At 35.0% G+C, this 16,822-nt stretch overlaps 1 protein-coding gene across 5 annotated transcripts in view; it reads left to right on the top strand.

The window, feature by feature from the left end:
• The window catches only part of LOC121866057, a 91,257-nt gene extending 74,858 nt beyond the window's left edge, over nt 1-16,399 (top strand). For all 5 annotated transcript variants that reach the window (XM_042365645.1, XM_042365646.1, XM_042365644.1 and 2 more), the window contains 5 exons: nt 1,249-1,426; nt 1,793-2,793; nt 5,358-5,735; nt 6,939-7,104; nt 7,787-16,399. In XM_042365645.1, coding sequence (XP_042221579.1) covers nt 1,249-1,426; nt 1,793-2,793; nt 5,358-5,735; nt 6,939-7,104; nt 7,787-8,955 — 2,892 coding nt within the window. In that variant the 3' untranslated portion in view covers nt 8,956-16,399. The remainder of the gene's footprint in view (nt 1-1,248; nt 1,427-1,792; nt 2,794-5,357; nt 5,736-6,938; nt 7,105-7,786) is intronic.
• Nucleotides 16,400-16,822: the final 423 nt, after the last annotated feature.

Genomic DNA, 16,822 nt, shown 5'->3' with positions numbered 1-16,822 from the left:
ATTTGGGGCTCTGGCCTTGCTGGGTTAACCCAATTTCCGACTTATCAAGGCACTTTCGCCATCCTTCAAAAAAATACAATAAAAATTTATTAACCCATATATATGTATAGGCGGGGACAAAAGTTCTCTCCCCGTGATGAAACTGAGTCATGGGAATGAGTCTCTGAACTTATCCTGGCTGCGGTTGTGCTGGTTCATCTCATTTGGGGTAGACTCTGCTTCATTTTGGGAGGGAGCAAACTTTTGACCCCGACTGTACATGTAATTACTAAATGTTTAAAAGTACCACTTACCAGCACTGCAGGCGAAGAATGAAGCATCATAGTAGGTGATGCAGGGGGCCAGATATGCAGAGATTTTCCCAGACAATTTTATATATCTCGGCATTTCCCGAGTTATACTATAGGGTGTTCCGTAAATACCTTTTATAAATCAGAGGGTGTATTCCTGAGATAAATAAAGATATATAACAAAATGAACAAATTGTCAATTCTCAATAGTTTCAGAGTTACTGCACATGATGGTTTGGTAGGAATGTGATAAAACCTACAATACAATATATGGGGTGTAAATGAAACATCCACTGCTGTTAGTGTCGCTTATTAACAAAAATAATGCCATATGCCATATGATTTGTACTGGGATTAACATTTAGAGCAAATGTTCAAAGTTCTGCCCTTCTTGGTCAATGCAGGCTTCAGCCTTTTGCACAAATGAGTGTTGCACACGTTCAAAGACCCCGGGGTGTGAAGAATGTTTTACACACTTTCCTGTACACGGCACCACAATTCCTTGCGGTTTGGGACCTCTGTAACATACACCTTGCTTTTTATGTGGCCTCTACAGGTAGAAATCAAGGAGATTTATTTCTGGTAACCATAGGTTTCATCACATTCCTACCAAACCTGTCATGTGCTGTAACTCTGAAACTATTGAGAATTGTCAATTTGGTCATTTAGTCATTTATCTCAGGAATGTACCCCCTGATTTATGAAAGGTATTTACGGAACACCCTATATAAAACATTCCGAGACCATATCCATGCCGAGTTACCCTGTATATGAAAGTCCGAGTTATCAAATGCCGAGAGTTATCGAGGGTTTAATGTGATCTCAAAACATTGAAAATTCTTTTATAGTGTAATTAGTGACTATTATCAGAATTTCATTTCAATTTTGTCTAGTTTTTCTTTAGTTCTGTTTGAAGATCATTGATTTTGAATTAAAATTTTTTTTTCATTCATTTCAGGTGGAAGTTCTAAGTCATTATGGATCTGAATTCTTCTGTCCAATATCTCTTTTTCGGATATATGGCTTGTCTGAGTTTGAAGTGATTGACACCATAGAGGACTCGACAGACAACGATGATAATGATGAAACCTTTAGTGAACCGTTTGAGGAAGAAGAAGCCAGGAAAAAATCTAAAGGTATGAGATTGTATTTGTATGTACAGTAGGACCTTTTGTGCAGTGAGGCAAAATGACTGTGTGAGAGTAATGTAGTAGTAATTGTGAAATATTCATATGCCATGATGAAAATTTATGTGTAATGTATTGAATACTATGATCACGTTTTAAGAAATAGACTGTAAAATTAAGTAGAGGGATATAGAATACAATAATGCAGAAGGTAGTTGAGAACATCATTAATACATGTTGGATTATATAGTGAGTTTGACAAGTCCAGCCAAGATTAATGGGTGTCTATTTTTACTTGAGAATGAATATAGAGTACAAAATAACTTACTGTAGTTTATAAATGCAGTATTATTAATGTCTTTCTTTTACCTGCAGATGAAGGAAAACCAAGTGTGATTCCAGCAGTACTAAAAAACATGTTTACTGGAGTATTAGATGTTATTAAGCGAGGGTATCGACCAAGTAGCAGTTCCAGCGAGCCCGATGATAACTGCTATTCTTTGCACCCAAAATATGCTCTGGATAACATTAGATGTTCTATGGCCCAGTCACTCAACTACATCCTCTCTTGCTACCGTACAGAGTATGAAGTTCTAATGCAGAAGCCTTTTGTGTCTTCTACTGTCAAGAATTCAAGCTTTTGTCGTCAGTTGGCTTCTACAATGTGCCTAGAACCAGAAATTAATGACAGCATTGTGTATGACACAGTGTGCAACAACAGTTATGTATGTGTTATGTTATCCCCAAAGCACATATTGGCCATGTGCTTTATGCATGATAATCGTATTATGGATACAGAAGTGGCTTGCGACTCCACTGGCTCACGTTTATCTGAAAACTTCTCGGCTGCATCTTCTGATATTATTTCACCTGGAGATGAAGTTCCTTCTTATGTGAAAAATGCAAAAATAAATACTTCTAGAGTAACGAGAGCAGATGCACTTGACACCAATAATAGTGAGATATTCGAAGCTCGTGGGATTAAACTAGGTCAAGAGACTGAAAGTGGACAAGTGCTATTAGAAAAAGAACTTAAAAAAGCAAATGAATCAACATCTACAACTGCTTCAGAAAAATCGGCCCATGAGACACTAAAGTCTCCCAAAAAAGCTAAGGCAAATGGAACTAGACATCAAGACAAAGCTGTTAAAGAGGCAGATGAGAAGAACAATATAACTGAGATGGAAGAGGATGTGGAGGTGGAGGGTTCAGGTTTTGGAGGAATCGAGCTAGAAGAAGAGGAATTCTCTCACGGTGAAGAACTGACAACACCATCTCCACCTCCTGTTGCTCACCCACATGTTGAGCTCAAAGTTTTGTCAAAATCTACAACTAATAAAGAGTCAGTAGTTGTTCGTCTCTCAAATAAGATAAAGGTAAGACTGGGATTTAGGTTCTCAAAAGTTTAGAACATTAAAAATTTCACCTAACTAGGAAAAAGGTTATTTATTTTGTTAGTTAGTTTAGTTATGGCAGTGTCCTCATTCAATTTCAACTCCCTTTTAGTTGGCATACTGTATTTGTTAGTAGGACAAGTTTACCAGGTAGATGAATTCTCACATCTTTACTACCAATGCTTGTACAGTATTTCAATGAACCATTTTACTCTGTTTTTTAATGTGCCTAGAATATTGAGCTTTAGATCAGATAGAAAAGCAATATTGGAAGTTTTATATATCGAAAACATGTGATAGTAGGGATATTTTGGAATTTTATTAATTTTTTTTTTTGTGAGAATAAGTGTGTTTAGTGAAATAAGACTACATCAAGGATATGTATTGTTGCTATAATATATTCAAGATTAACCATAAGAGTGGTGAAAGCAAAAGTGATGGAGTTGGGTGTAAGTTTGATGAACAAGGATGAGGGATGTTGGTGGAAGGTGAGGCAGTTGCTGTTTTCAGATGACTGCTCTGGTAGTTGATATGCAAGAAAAATTTAATATGTTAGTAAATAAGTTTGGAAGAATGTGTAGTAGGTAAAAGTTGATAATGATTGTAAAAAAAAACCCTGATGAAAATGAATGGAGAATGAAGATAAGAATATGAATACAGGTACTGTACTAGCATTGCTGGAGACTGAATGGAAGAAGTAACGTTGTTTTTGGCACCTGGAAAACTGTATAAGGAACTGTGCAGCAGCATTAAGAAATGTATGGAAAGATTGAACTGTCATAGGAGGCAAAGATGGTGGTTTGTAGAGGAATATTTGAACCAGTATTATTGTAAGTGTGGAAAACATCGAAATGGAAAATTAAATGAGAATCAGATAGAGAGATAACCAGGGCTTGCTTACTAGTAGGTAGTTTAGACATTTTCAGAGAATGGGAATAAAGTACAGTACAGTGGTCCCTTGATTAGCAAACGGTTCAATTAACGAAATTTCGGTTAACGAATTAGCTCCCATAAGGATTTTCAGTTCCATTAATGAACAAATCTTCGATTAACGACAGCCTTACGAGAGACACGTTTTGTTGTGCGCATCAGCTGATCGGCTAGTCCGCCAATACAGTACTGTAATTGGTTCTATGTTTACATTCGTTTCCAGTGGAGTAAATATCAAGAAAGTTGTGCTCTTGAATATTTTTGCGTTTTTTATATTAAAATTACTGTATTGGTCATTCTGAAATTTTGTTAACATGTTGATAATATACCGGTATACAGTACAGGGAACAGTTTTTGTGTGCTCTTCAGCTGATCGAATCACCCACCAACGGTTCTCAGTTTAACTTTGTTTACAGTGGAGTGAACATTGAGTTTGTTGTCTCTTGAATATTTTTGCATTTTTACATTGAAATTATTGGTCATCCTGAAATTTAGTTAACATATTGATAATATACAGTGCAGAAATTATTATGAAACACAAAGAAGGCATTAGAACCAATGCACTCTGTAAAGAATATGACATGTCATCATCGATTGCCTCAACAATCAGCTGTTTGATATGTAAACAAAGCTGCCGGGAATATGACATACACACCTCAAAGTAAGTTAAAATACAGTAAAATAATATTGTTTTTTATCTATTATTGTACGGTATACTGTATAGTACAGTACTGTATTTGGTTTATATTTAATGCTTTGTTAATTCTATTACTGGTATACAGTACTTTGTATGTATACTTTTTCTGTGAGTTGGAACCAATTGCCCAATATCCCATTGAAATAATAGATTCAGTTAACGACTGACTCTGGACCCAATTGTGTTCATTAATCGAGGGACCACTGTATTGTTAAAGAGATTGTATAACTCAAAAGTGGATTGTAAGATGGAGGGAAAGACTGAGATGAAGGTAGAAGGATGGGAATGAGGGAGACACTATACTGTATAAGAAGGGAATGGACATCCAAGGTGAAGCAGTTTGTTTGTACTCTATATGAATAGGTAAAAAGCATAATTATAGTAGCATAAGGGGATGAAAGTGGATGCTACTTGGTTGTATGGAATTATATGGATAAATCAGATGGCTACCTTGAAGCCTTGTTGCTGAAGGGGATCACCATAGGAGAGCACATTTATTGCAGCAGTTAGAGAAACGAATGAGTGTGTCGAGTCTGGCCACTTTGCGTAATAGTGGGAACAGGATATATTTATATTGTACATTATATATTTTGCTGATGTATTATATTCATTGGGATACAGTATCTTGCCCAATCATTGATATTATCTTCTATTTCAGTGCTAAGGACTCTGCTGCATGCTCCAAGTTTGATACCATTTTCTTTTAACAGAGATTTTCATCTGTCATTTTATGTGAAACAAAGTTGATTGGAATTTAGAAAAGAAACTTCTGTGATACATTTCAAAAATATATACAGTATTACTTAAAGTTTTAAATTGATTACTGTTGCTGCTTTTCTTGGAGTCTTCATGGAATGTTCTTTCTTATCAGTCATGTGACAACATAATTGTTAATTTTGTTAATTTGATTTTTTTCCAGGCTTTAGAATACAACATGTCAATAAGCAGCCAATACTTGGAAGAGCTAAGCCGTCGGTATAAGCATCAGATGGAGGAAATGCAAAAGCAGTTTAACCTGACCATTGCAGCCCTCAATGCCACTTCTTGGCAGGCATACCAGCGGGACCAGCAACACCAGACAGACATTGAAACCCTGGAAGGGCAGCTGGCCAAAGTCAGCGAAATTCTTCAAAAATTGGTCGAAGAACGGGAAAACTTGGCTCATACTGTGGTAGAACAGCATTTATTACTGATGGTGGTGGAAGTGGTGGTCCTATGCATAGTGTTCACTCTGTGTACTCGGAGAAGTAATCACTACTCACTGGATAACTCTGTCATGCAGGAGAGACGAGCACAGGTATTAGCAGTGTTTTGATTATTATTATATTACTTTTTTCAGTACTGTAATATGAAAGAATTTACACCCCAGTGTACACAGTTTTGATATCTTTTAATATATTCTATTTAGTGATCACATGCCAGGGATCCACAGTCTGAAAATTAAGTCTGGGAATGTCTTTACTTGACCACTGTATATTTTCTTCTCATGTCCTTGGAAATCTTTCTAAAACTGAAGAAATTTAAAGTTGCTGATTTTCTTGAGTTCTCTATTAGAAAGGATAATGTTTTTTAACCATGCAGTTATACTAGAGATGGTAATAGATAAGATCAGTACAAGTGCTGTACAATAAACCCTGGATTGACACAAATTTAATTATGCATACCCTTTGTAATGGGTCACCTTTATTACATGCCACTAGTAGCTCATGCTTCTGTGCTGGTACTGTACTCGCTATACTTGTACTGCATATTATTATTTACACCTCTACAAGCCATCTGTATCCATCAAAAACCCCAAAAGTGCATGGGTTAGGCACAGAAAAACCTGGTGAAAATGCTGTACTACTGGGAACATAATTGCTGAAAAAGATTAAAAAAAACACAAAAGGGTATTAGAATATGAAATACTGTACACAAGATGCCAATGATGACAAGAAGTCTTTTGGGTGAGCCACCCCAGATGTTAGAAGTTTGATGCTATACTGTGTGATACATAATTGTGCACCACTAATACAGCAATTAAAGGATAGTGGATAATAAACTAGGGATAGCAAGGTGATAAGGGGAGATATCACCATTAACTGAGGTACCGTACTTAGCTTTAACCTCTCAAGGCAGCTGTCGATGGTTGTCAGTGTTCTTCAGTATCTTACTTTTTTGTTTCCAAATTCTTGATGTTCTTTTGTTTAACTTTTCAAATTGTCATCAGAATAGGAATTTATATACAACTAACTTTGTCAGCTTTTAAACATACTTCACTTACTTTACGTTCCCTTCACTTGTGATAAAAATTATGGTCTAACCAGTAATGCTAAATCAGAATGACAGAATCTCTCATTTTCTAAAAGAAATTAGTGTTAATTATAAGCTGGGTTTGCAATTACTTTCTCTATATTAGGTGGTTCTTTATCAAGTACCTCTTCTATATACTGTACTGTTCTACTGTACTGTATACAGTAGTATTTTTATTGTTCTTTGTCTTAGTGTTAAAATTTTTCAGACACCAAGTGAGGATCCATCTGATTCAAGAGCACATTACAATTCTGGTTGCCTCAATGAACAAGCTGGAAGTCGTGTGCGAAGACGTTCGGTGGACAGCATCACTCGCGAAAGAGCATCACGTCAACGGCAGCGAAGACCTAGTGAAGAAGCTCTTAATATATCAGGCTAGTATCTATGGATTAAATGATAAACTTTATTACTGGACTCTCAAATAGGTAAACACAGACAGAAGCGAACCTTTACTAAGGAAGTACAGTAGTGGCGTAGTTACCAATTTCTTAGAAAAAGACAATTAATGGTAGTTTAACTCTAGTTTGGGGTGCTGTCAACAGAGCTATGGCACCACTGTTGTTAGCTCTTACCTTTCACATCCTGCTACACATCAGTGATAAGATGTTCTATTATTAAGTCTCTTGTACATCTGTGTTTGTCTGTCCAAGTGTTCAACATCTTTTGAATAGAAAATACTGTGTTGATTTTGCATGATAATTTTGTTAAGATAATAACTTGAAAATAACTTTGTGTTTTGTTTTAAACCGACTGGTTTATTTTGTATATTTGCAAATGGGATTGTATTTTTTTTCTTCTACTTATTCAGTATGTTTCTCTCTTTATAGAGTATCATTATTTATTGTTATGGGGAGATTTGACATACTGTACATTATAAACTTGTCATATCACTTTACAATACAGCATATGAAAATACAGTGCATATGTTCTTATAAATCATATCCTCAAAGCCTTTCAAATGTGAGGTACTGCATTATGTAATGTCCAAATAATGTTTCATATAAAATTATTCATTTATCTTCTTTATTTTAATTGTTTTATATATTTATATTTCAGGTACCTATCAAGATTTACTGATTATTGAACCTGCTATTCCTATCTTGATGGATTCTGTTGGTGATCGGAAACGGAAGAAAAAGTCCAGTAATGGAACACTAAAAAGATCCAAGTCTAATGCCAGTATTGTTGAGAAATCCTCTACCTCTAGAAGATCACTTCGTTTAGAGAAGCTAAACTTATCAAGTGCTGGAGTTCTATTTTGTGGTGATGACACTGTGACTAAAGGTACTACCCCTCCTGCTAGTAGTCCTGTTTCCTCTCCTGACTCTCCAGATTTGTCTGGGATCCCATATGAACCTTTTGTAAATGAACAGGATCATAGATATTTTGATTCTGGTGGTGATTATAGCAGCTGTGTCACAAGTTCTTTTGTAACAGAAATGAGCCTAGACAGACATTTAGTAAAAAATGTAGACAATGTTCCTTCAAAGAGGCACTCCATTGCTTCTTGTCAAAACTGTGATAACGTACACAAGAAAGGGATTAAACTCACAAAGTCATCTTCGGTGTGTGGTGCCCCAGAAAAACTGAAGAGCAATGGAGAAAAGGTAAAGAAACCCAAAAAAGTGAAGAAAGTCAAGAATAGTGTGATTGAAAATTTGCATAATGGAGTGCCTCAAAGTCATATTCCAGTAGCATTGTATGATCATGATTATTATTATCCAGAGACTAATGGGACATCTTACAATTGTCAAGATGAACAATCTGGAAAATATTATTATGGTGGTCATACTAGTGTTCACTTTAGTGATGATACTAATAGTCATAGTAATCATGAATTTAGTTATACTGGTGATACCCCCTGCATTAATGGTGATAGTTCTCATATCACAGGAGATTATGTAGGGAATGATTTTATGCATACTAATCATGATAAAAACTTGATTGAGAAAAGAAAAGTATCACCTAAGACTAAGACTAAAGTGCGACTCCGTTCCGATAACTGGGAATGGTACTCGGCTCAACATTTTGGGAGCAGTAGTAGTGAAACTATTAGCACATGTAGTGATTCCAGTGGGAAGAACCGAAAAACAAAGACAGAAGAAGAGTTGGGCATTGTAGAAAAGACAGACGAGAAAAAACTAAAGAAAAGGAAAAAATCTAAATCAAAGTCACCCAGTGTACTGGAAGAAGAACCTATCCCTGAGGTTGATGCAGGAACCTGACCATCTCACTGTTGTCCAAGGTGTCACTGTATTGTGTTACTAGGAAAGGGGTTAACCTGGTAATGATATAAGAAGGTAAAGTGTTTTAAATATTTCAAGAAAATTTTTAAGGATATATGTATTTGTAGATGCCAAGGCTTACCTATTATTTATTAACTTTATTTCACTGAGGTGAATATCCTTTTTTCATCTTTGTGAGGAGAAATACCGCAGTGTTCTGATTATAATGAATTGTCAGACTGACTGAAACTTCAGTTGACTGGTTCCAAAAAGTGCATCCAAATAGAATGTAAAGAATGAAAGTGAATGTGCAGATTGATATGTTGGAGTTGCTGAAGAATGAGTATACACTTGCAAGAAATTACCTGAACTTTTCTGTTACTTATGGATAATGCATTGAAACTATCAGTACTATGTTGTGATTTTTATTTTGTAGGATATTGTAATTGTTAATTCTGAAGATCAAGATATACAGATAATGTTATATGTCACAAGTTCTTGTCTCAATGTTATGCAGATGTAATGAGTGTTCATAGTGGTACTGGTTATTGGGTGTTAAAAGAAGGGGCAACTTGAAATCTGTATTAAACAGGAATATATGGATCAATATCGGATAGGAATTTTGAAAACAAATTATGTGGAGACCTCGTAGTAAGAATCCCCCACCTCATGTTAAATTCTTATGTCAGTGTCCTAGTGTTTTAATTTGATGGCATTGGAGGTGGCTATACTGCAGCTTAGGGATGTATTATGTAGATAGCTTTATATAAACGATTACATGTGTGTACTTTGAATACAATCCATGCCATACTTAGTTTCAAAAGAGGCATCAGAATGTAGATACAGTATATTATCATTCTTTTGCTAGTCCTATCTTATGATGTTACACATTATTCTACTATTATCTTCACCTTGAAATATCCTGCATTCATTTTAAAGAATGTTCTTAGCACCAGATAGTCATAGTGAGATATTTCCAGAATATCTATTGTCTCCAGAATATTTACATATATATTAAGTTTATACTGTGCTTCGTGAGATACATCGAGCTAGTAGTTTTGGTCTGTTAATTTATTTATGCAGTATGTATGGTACACAATGGCTTAGGGGTAAATGCTCAGCAGATAAAGCCCAGATATCAGTCTTAGATCCTTGCAAAGCTAGTAGGGTATTTATACTGTATTACTTTTCATATGCCTAAAAGTTTGTCCTTAACATCCTGAAACCCAAGTATCGAAAATGGCCACAAAACACTGGTGGTGATGGTGAAGACGACGATGAAGATGGAACTAAGGAATAACCTATTTTGATCACGGATCTACCCTATGTTCGAGAATAGTTGGTGTAAAAGATTGAATGTTGATATTGAACTTGTTAATGATTGCTTTGACATTCCTGATGGTGTCTAGTTTGTTAATCTTTCAATGATATGATTTATCTTGAGGAAATACTTTATTCAGAATCTTAGCTGGTGCAGGTACTCTAGAGATGTAAATTAATGCTAGTGAAGAGAATGTAAGTGCAAGTAATGGTTGATATATTGTACTGTATATTAAGTGTGAACTGTGGGAGGCAATTTGTTGCTAACATTAGAAAAGCCGAGTGGTATAAGAGTTTGTTTACAGTAATTATTATTATTTTTTTATTAAGTTTGTTTCTGTGATCATTGATGTGAATCTTATGAAGAAAAATGGACAAAGGATGTATGAACATTAAAATTTAGTGTACTAGCATCAGAATTGTGCCAATAACAATGATATATGAAAGAGTTTTGTTGTTTGTAGTGAAACCACATTGGTACATTTTTGTAATTCGTGCCCACTTTGTGTTGTTAAAATTTAAGTTTCCATCATTGAATGTGGAGTCTACCTGTTAACTTAATATTATCACTACTGTAATTTCTTTTTAGTACAGTACTGTGCATTGTTACATTGTTCTGACATTGATAGATTACTTTTTAATAATTCTAAAATGTATGTCTTTAGTTCTTGAGATATAATTTTGGAACTTTGTAATGCAGGAATGAAATGAAGATCAGTCCATTTGCTTCTCAAGTTCCACCAATCCATTCTACAAATATGACATTATTAGCCTCATTAATGTGATGGCAGATATAAGTATTCGGTCAGAATGAGAAGTTAATAATTATTGGTTATGTATTTCACTTCTACAACATTGCATATACTGTACAGTGGAAAATTACATTTATGAATATGCTGGTTTCAACAATACCTGTGCGTCATAGATTTAGGAATATTTGTCTAGTTTTGAGAAAAAAATATTTACATTATTTCATGTAGTACTATTTGCATAATGTCCATACCATTGTAAGTGAAGAGTGTAAAAACTTGAAACATTATAGAAAAAATTATATATTGTACGAGGTGTGATCCAGAAGTTCCAGGACTGGCTTCATAAAATCTTTATTTTTTAAGATATTACAGTGAAACTATAGTCACCCTCAAAATATTCTTCAGAGGCCTCAATGCAGTGCTGAATCCCCTCCCACTTCTGGAAGCAGATCTGGAAGTCCTTGTTGGTGAGGCTGGAGAACACCTGAGATGTGTCCTGGATCTGCATTCTGTCCAAGATCTTCTTCCTCTTGAGGTTCAACTTGAACTTGGGAAACAGCCAGAAGTCACAGGGGGCCCGATCTGGAAAGCATGGAGGGTGGGGGACCACTGGGATGCTGTGCTTTGCCAGAAAATCATTCACAGTGAGGGCAGTGTGTGTAGGTGCATTGTCCTGGTGAAGGAACCAATTGCCAGTCATCAGTCAGAATCTGTTTAATATGCCATATGAAAGGTTCAACCGCTCGACATTCTCATGGACACGTTGGTAATTTTTCTGGACATTTTCATCACTTCTTTCAGCGGAAGGCTGCCCAAAGCAAAGCTCATTTTCAAAGGAGGTGCACCCTTCTTTGAAGTGCTTGTGCCCCCTGAAAACTTAGCCCTGGACATTGCTTCATCTTTGTAGGCTTCCTTGATCATTTCATGGGTTTCTGCACCAATTTTTCCTAGTCTGAAGCAAAATCTGATGGCACAGCATTGCTCGATACTTCCCTCCATGTTGAGGATTGAGTGGCGACTGACTCGAATTAACAAATGGGCTGGTAAACACACTAGCACAAAGCTGCACTATGGCCGGTTGGTGACAGATTCCCACCAAATCGATGCAGTAACCAACTTCTACCCAAGGCGTGTAACTGCTGATGATTTGAATTCAATATCTGCTAAGAGAAATGTTTTATGAAGCCAGTCTGGGAACTTTTGGATCACACCTCATATGTGATGGTAGCAGTTACATAACACTATTTTGTTGTGCGTATGTAAAGTTTGTCATTGCAGTATATTGAATTAATATTCTTTAGGTGACTACAACACCCTGTCTTCTAGTTGGGTTTTTCTGTATAACACATGATTTATATGTCTCATAGCATGGAGTGTTAAGATTGTTTCATCACTTGGACTTCTTTTCATATTTAATGGAACTGATGTTTTATTGTTTGTCTCACTTAGTGTAAACGAAATGTTAAATGGTAGTGTTACTGTCAGTTTGGAGTTATATACATTCCAATAGGTGTCTTTTGTGACCCATTCATAATGCAGATTTTCAAACTGGCCAGCATAAAGAAAAGCAGATTTATATTTTTTTATGAGGTGGCATTGAAATTGGACATACAGTACATAATTTGCTGCATGGAATTTTAGTTTTCATTATTTACATAGTTTTCAGATATATGTTTGTGTGTGTTTCTATTTTCATATATATGTTTGTGTGTGTTTCTATTTTCAGATACATGTACATGCTTATGTGTGTTTCGATTATGATCTGTTTTTTTCAGCTTTGTACATGAGGTGGTATCCTTCTGGTTGAAGAGATCGTTCATTCGGGACAATAAATATACATTCATCATGCGCTGTAATACCAGTATGGTGCTATTACCCCTTACTTGGGAATCCAGCACTTGGTTTGGGGTTTGAGACATGTTATTGATTTGGGCACAGTAAATACCAACTCAAAGCTGGTTATTATATTCATAATAAAATGAAATCGTGTTGAAGATTAAGTCAAGGGTTCGTGTTATGTAAATTATTTTGTGGAAAGAGCATCAAGAAGAATTTGTGGTTCTCTTATTTGGTTCATGCCTGAACCATAATTTTTAGCTAGCCTGCATAAAATGAAAACGAGTTTATACCTTGCCTCTTATATCATCATCATCATTGTTGGTATTGAGAAATGTTAACCTTTTCAGATTAAATAGGTTTTATTTCACATTTGTGTAACCACATAACAATTTATTTTAAATGTAGAATTTTATTTTATTTACTTTTTTTTTTTATAAAATTTTTGAATAATTCCCAATTTCATTATGCCATCACTGCATAAGTGTACATTGCTTCTGCTCCTGTCCATAATTATTTTTCCCAAATTTGTTAGTTGGAATAAACCACAAGTGTCCAACATGGAGTAGATGCAAGAAAATCATGTATATGTATTTGAAATATCACGATAAGTTGGTTATAGTTTCCAATTGAATGTCTTTGGTAAGATATCTTCAACATTTCTCCTCAAGTATTTTGATTCTTGTTTCTATGTACAGTATATTTGATTACTGGTATAACTTAGAACAGCTGCTCATGTTAAAGCATTGTTCTGCTTACCACCGACTGGGAGGTGCTTTTGACAGTCTAGTCGTAAGGTCGGTAGGAGCATAGCACATGCACCTCTTGAGGGATGTCTTTAAAACTCAGTGTACTGAGTATGTTGTGCAGTCAAAAACAATATCTAGAGGAAAACTACTTGACACCTCCAATTCTACATAGTTATATATACTGTACAGTGTTTTAAAATAGTTTAGTTTTGGATACCTTTAGCAGCTCTTTCTTCAAAGCCCCTGTAAGGTAGAGTTTTTATTCTGTTAAATTACACTTGGATGATAAAACATTTCTGGAGGTTCTAAATATTAAAAATTACTGTTGAACCATGGTTTTTTGAGTTCAAATTCTGGTTACTAGTTAACATATTTAGTTTATTTGTAATCAGTCATTATTCCACAAACCATTAATATTTGCAGTTTGGTAGGGAGGTGTCCTGTAGAGAAAGTAATACAGTACTGTACTTGTATATGAAATTTTACAAATGCAAAATTTCTTTTCAGTGTAAGAGTTGAGATGTAATATTGTATGGAATCAAAATCATTCACTTTAGCCGGCATTTTATGAAGACGTAAATTGGTAATTTTTCAAACCAGCAAGCAAATCATGAGGCATGTCAAATTCCAGCATCACACAAACATAAATATTTAAGATAGATCTTGTTCACCGTATTGCTGTTATGTGGTAACTATACAGTAGTTGTTATTTTGGGCTGTATCAAAAGTAGGCTAGAAAGAAAATGTTTGTGGACTCGTCCATGCCTTAATAGGAGGAATAGAAGCGTGTCCTAGCATGATGTACATATTGCTTTCAAATCAATACAGTAATATCTCCGTTAGCCAGAATCTCTCAAACCCGGAACTCTCCGATTTCAGGCAAGTGAAGACCGACATGTCGGAGTTGAAAGAAACCAGAAACACTAGCTGGATCTCCTAATCTATAACCGGATTTGCTCTTTGGTTTGAAAAATTGCCAGTTTAGGTGCCCGTGTAACTCCGCCTTTATACTTTGATGCATCATACATACCTGTATGTCAAAGATATTTATGTAGATCTTATTGAGGTAAGTATCACAGCTTTGAAATTACTGTACTGTACTGGTAATTGTTTCCCTTCCTACAAAAATTGTAAACTTGAAGAATTCCCAGGTATTGGTGCAAATTTTTTTCTCAAGTATTGTCCAAGAAAATTTGTGCCCTTTAATCTGCTTGTTTAGTTTATTTTTTTACATGCATAGTTAAATTAAGTCGGCTCCCAGCCAGTCATTCAAGTCTTTAGATTTGTCTTATGAATATGAATTGTATTTTTGCTATTTTCTTCCATATAATGAACAGTATAATGTTTTAAGTGTCAAGAATGTAAAGTGGATATGAAAGATGAGTTGTAACTATAAAATTGAATATGGATAAACATTTACCAATTAGGTCATTTGGGTGTACAGTCATCTCCCTTTTGACTATATCAAATATTTGTTCCTGTTCCTTCCAGAATGGAAGGCTTGCATAGTACAGAAGCTCAGATGATGGTATTACTGGACATAGATGCATTAGGGTGCTTCATCATACCATAGATTACTAAATCTCCTCTATAGGTTAAGTGATTATGTACTAAAAATCAGAATTTTCATGTTTTGTACAGATCTCTACTGTTCAAAGTTCTCCTGTACTGTATGCCAAGAACATTCATGTCATACATGACGATGTATAATGTTTCTCCATCTTTGTGAATAAGCCTGCTACAAATTTGTCCTTAGAAAACTGTAACAGTACATGAAAAATATCTTTTACTGCTCCAAGTGAGGCCCCCCCCATTTTATTTTGTCATTTCATTTTATTATCTGTCATTTTAGTTGACCATCCCATTTACAAATCTTAAACTTCAACAACACAGCAAGGCAAGTCGTCATTTTTCTCGTCTTTCAGTTAGAAAGATATTAACTTGACTATAATTATTTATTCTTTTTTCATAAAATAGACATTATTATTTGTATGATAGATTTAGGTGGGTAAATGTGATATTCAAATATCATAGCAAGTTATGAATCGCACTCTTGAGTCATTGTTTACTCTACACATTGTATTAGTATATTATGATACTTGAACAGATTTTTTTCTTCAAAAAATTCAGTACAGTATATCACAAATTGTAACTCCACCATGGGATTGTGGGACTGGACTGACGAAAGTCCATGAGTCAGTCACATGACATACAGATGTCTCATGAGTCATAGCTTAAACCACTCTTGGCAGTTGACTCTTCGGGCAAATGGGTTGCACATTGCTCCCAGCACTTCACAACTTTTATGCTGCTTTATCACACTCCGCATTCCAAAAGAATTCACAGCACACTCTCAGACATGAATAATGCATTCACCAACATTTGTGACGACATTACTTTTTATTACATCATTAGTGACTACCATTTTTGCTCACTGGTGCAATGCCACATCTACTCCTATTGTTACATAGAAGTACGTAGTTTCATACTTTTCACTATAACTTTCTGACCCCAATCAGCTATATTCTAATATGTGCATATGTACACAAGTACTATACTCAATATATACCGTACACAGTACCTGTACAGGGGAAGCATTGGCACTTGTAGATCATAACAAAGCAGGAAACATATTTTGGTACAGTATATTGTATATGAACTTAAGTAAATGGTATGATGAAGCACATTGCTGTTTGGCTCTGACATAAAAGTTTTGTTTTCATCATCACCTGAGCTTCACCGTGTCTGTTAAACAGATAAAAGGTTAATAAATATTATGAATTAGTTTATTTTTGTTTATTCTCTTTCTGAAGAAATGCGTGAAATTCTGTAAAAGATATGGCCAAGTTGTCTCTTGATATTTCTGTGCATGCCTGAGGTATCAAAGAAAATGGGAAATTTCCATTATATATATATATATATATATATATATATATATATATATATATATATTATATATATATATATATATATATATATATATATATATATATATATATATATATATATATATATATATATATATATATATATAAGCAGCAGGTTGCCATAGTAGGGATATGACACACACTTGTAATTTTCTCTCCTTTATTAACAAGAGAAAACACCCGAGGAAGGGAAGTCTAGGACCTAGATCAGACATAACTAGTCATTATACATTGTACATACAAAATAAGCATCAACTGTTGTCATAATCACATATTGGCACAA

The sequence above is a fragment of the Homarus americanus genome, unplaced genomic scaffold, assembly GCF_018991925.1.
Source record: "Homarus americanus isolate GMGI-L3 unplaced genomic scaffold, GMGI_Hamer_2.0 scaffold4854, whole genome shotgun sequence".
NCBI classification, from domain to species: domain Eukaryota; kingdom Metazoa; phylum Arthropoda; class Malacostraca; order Decapoda; family Nephropidae; genus Homarus; species Homarus americanus.
The sequence above is the reverse complement of the archived record's forward strand: the minus strand, read 5'-3'. Positions and strand labels throughout refer to the sequence as shown.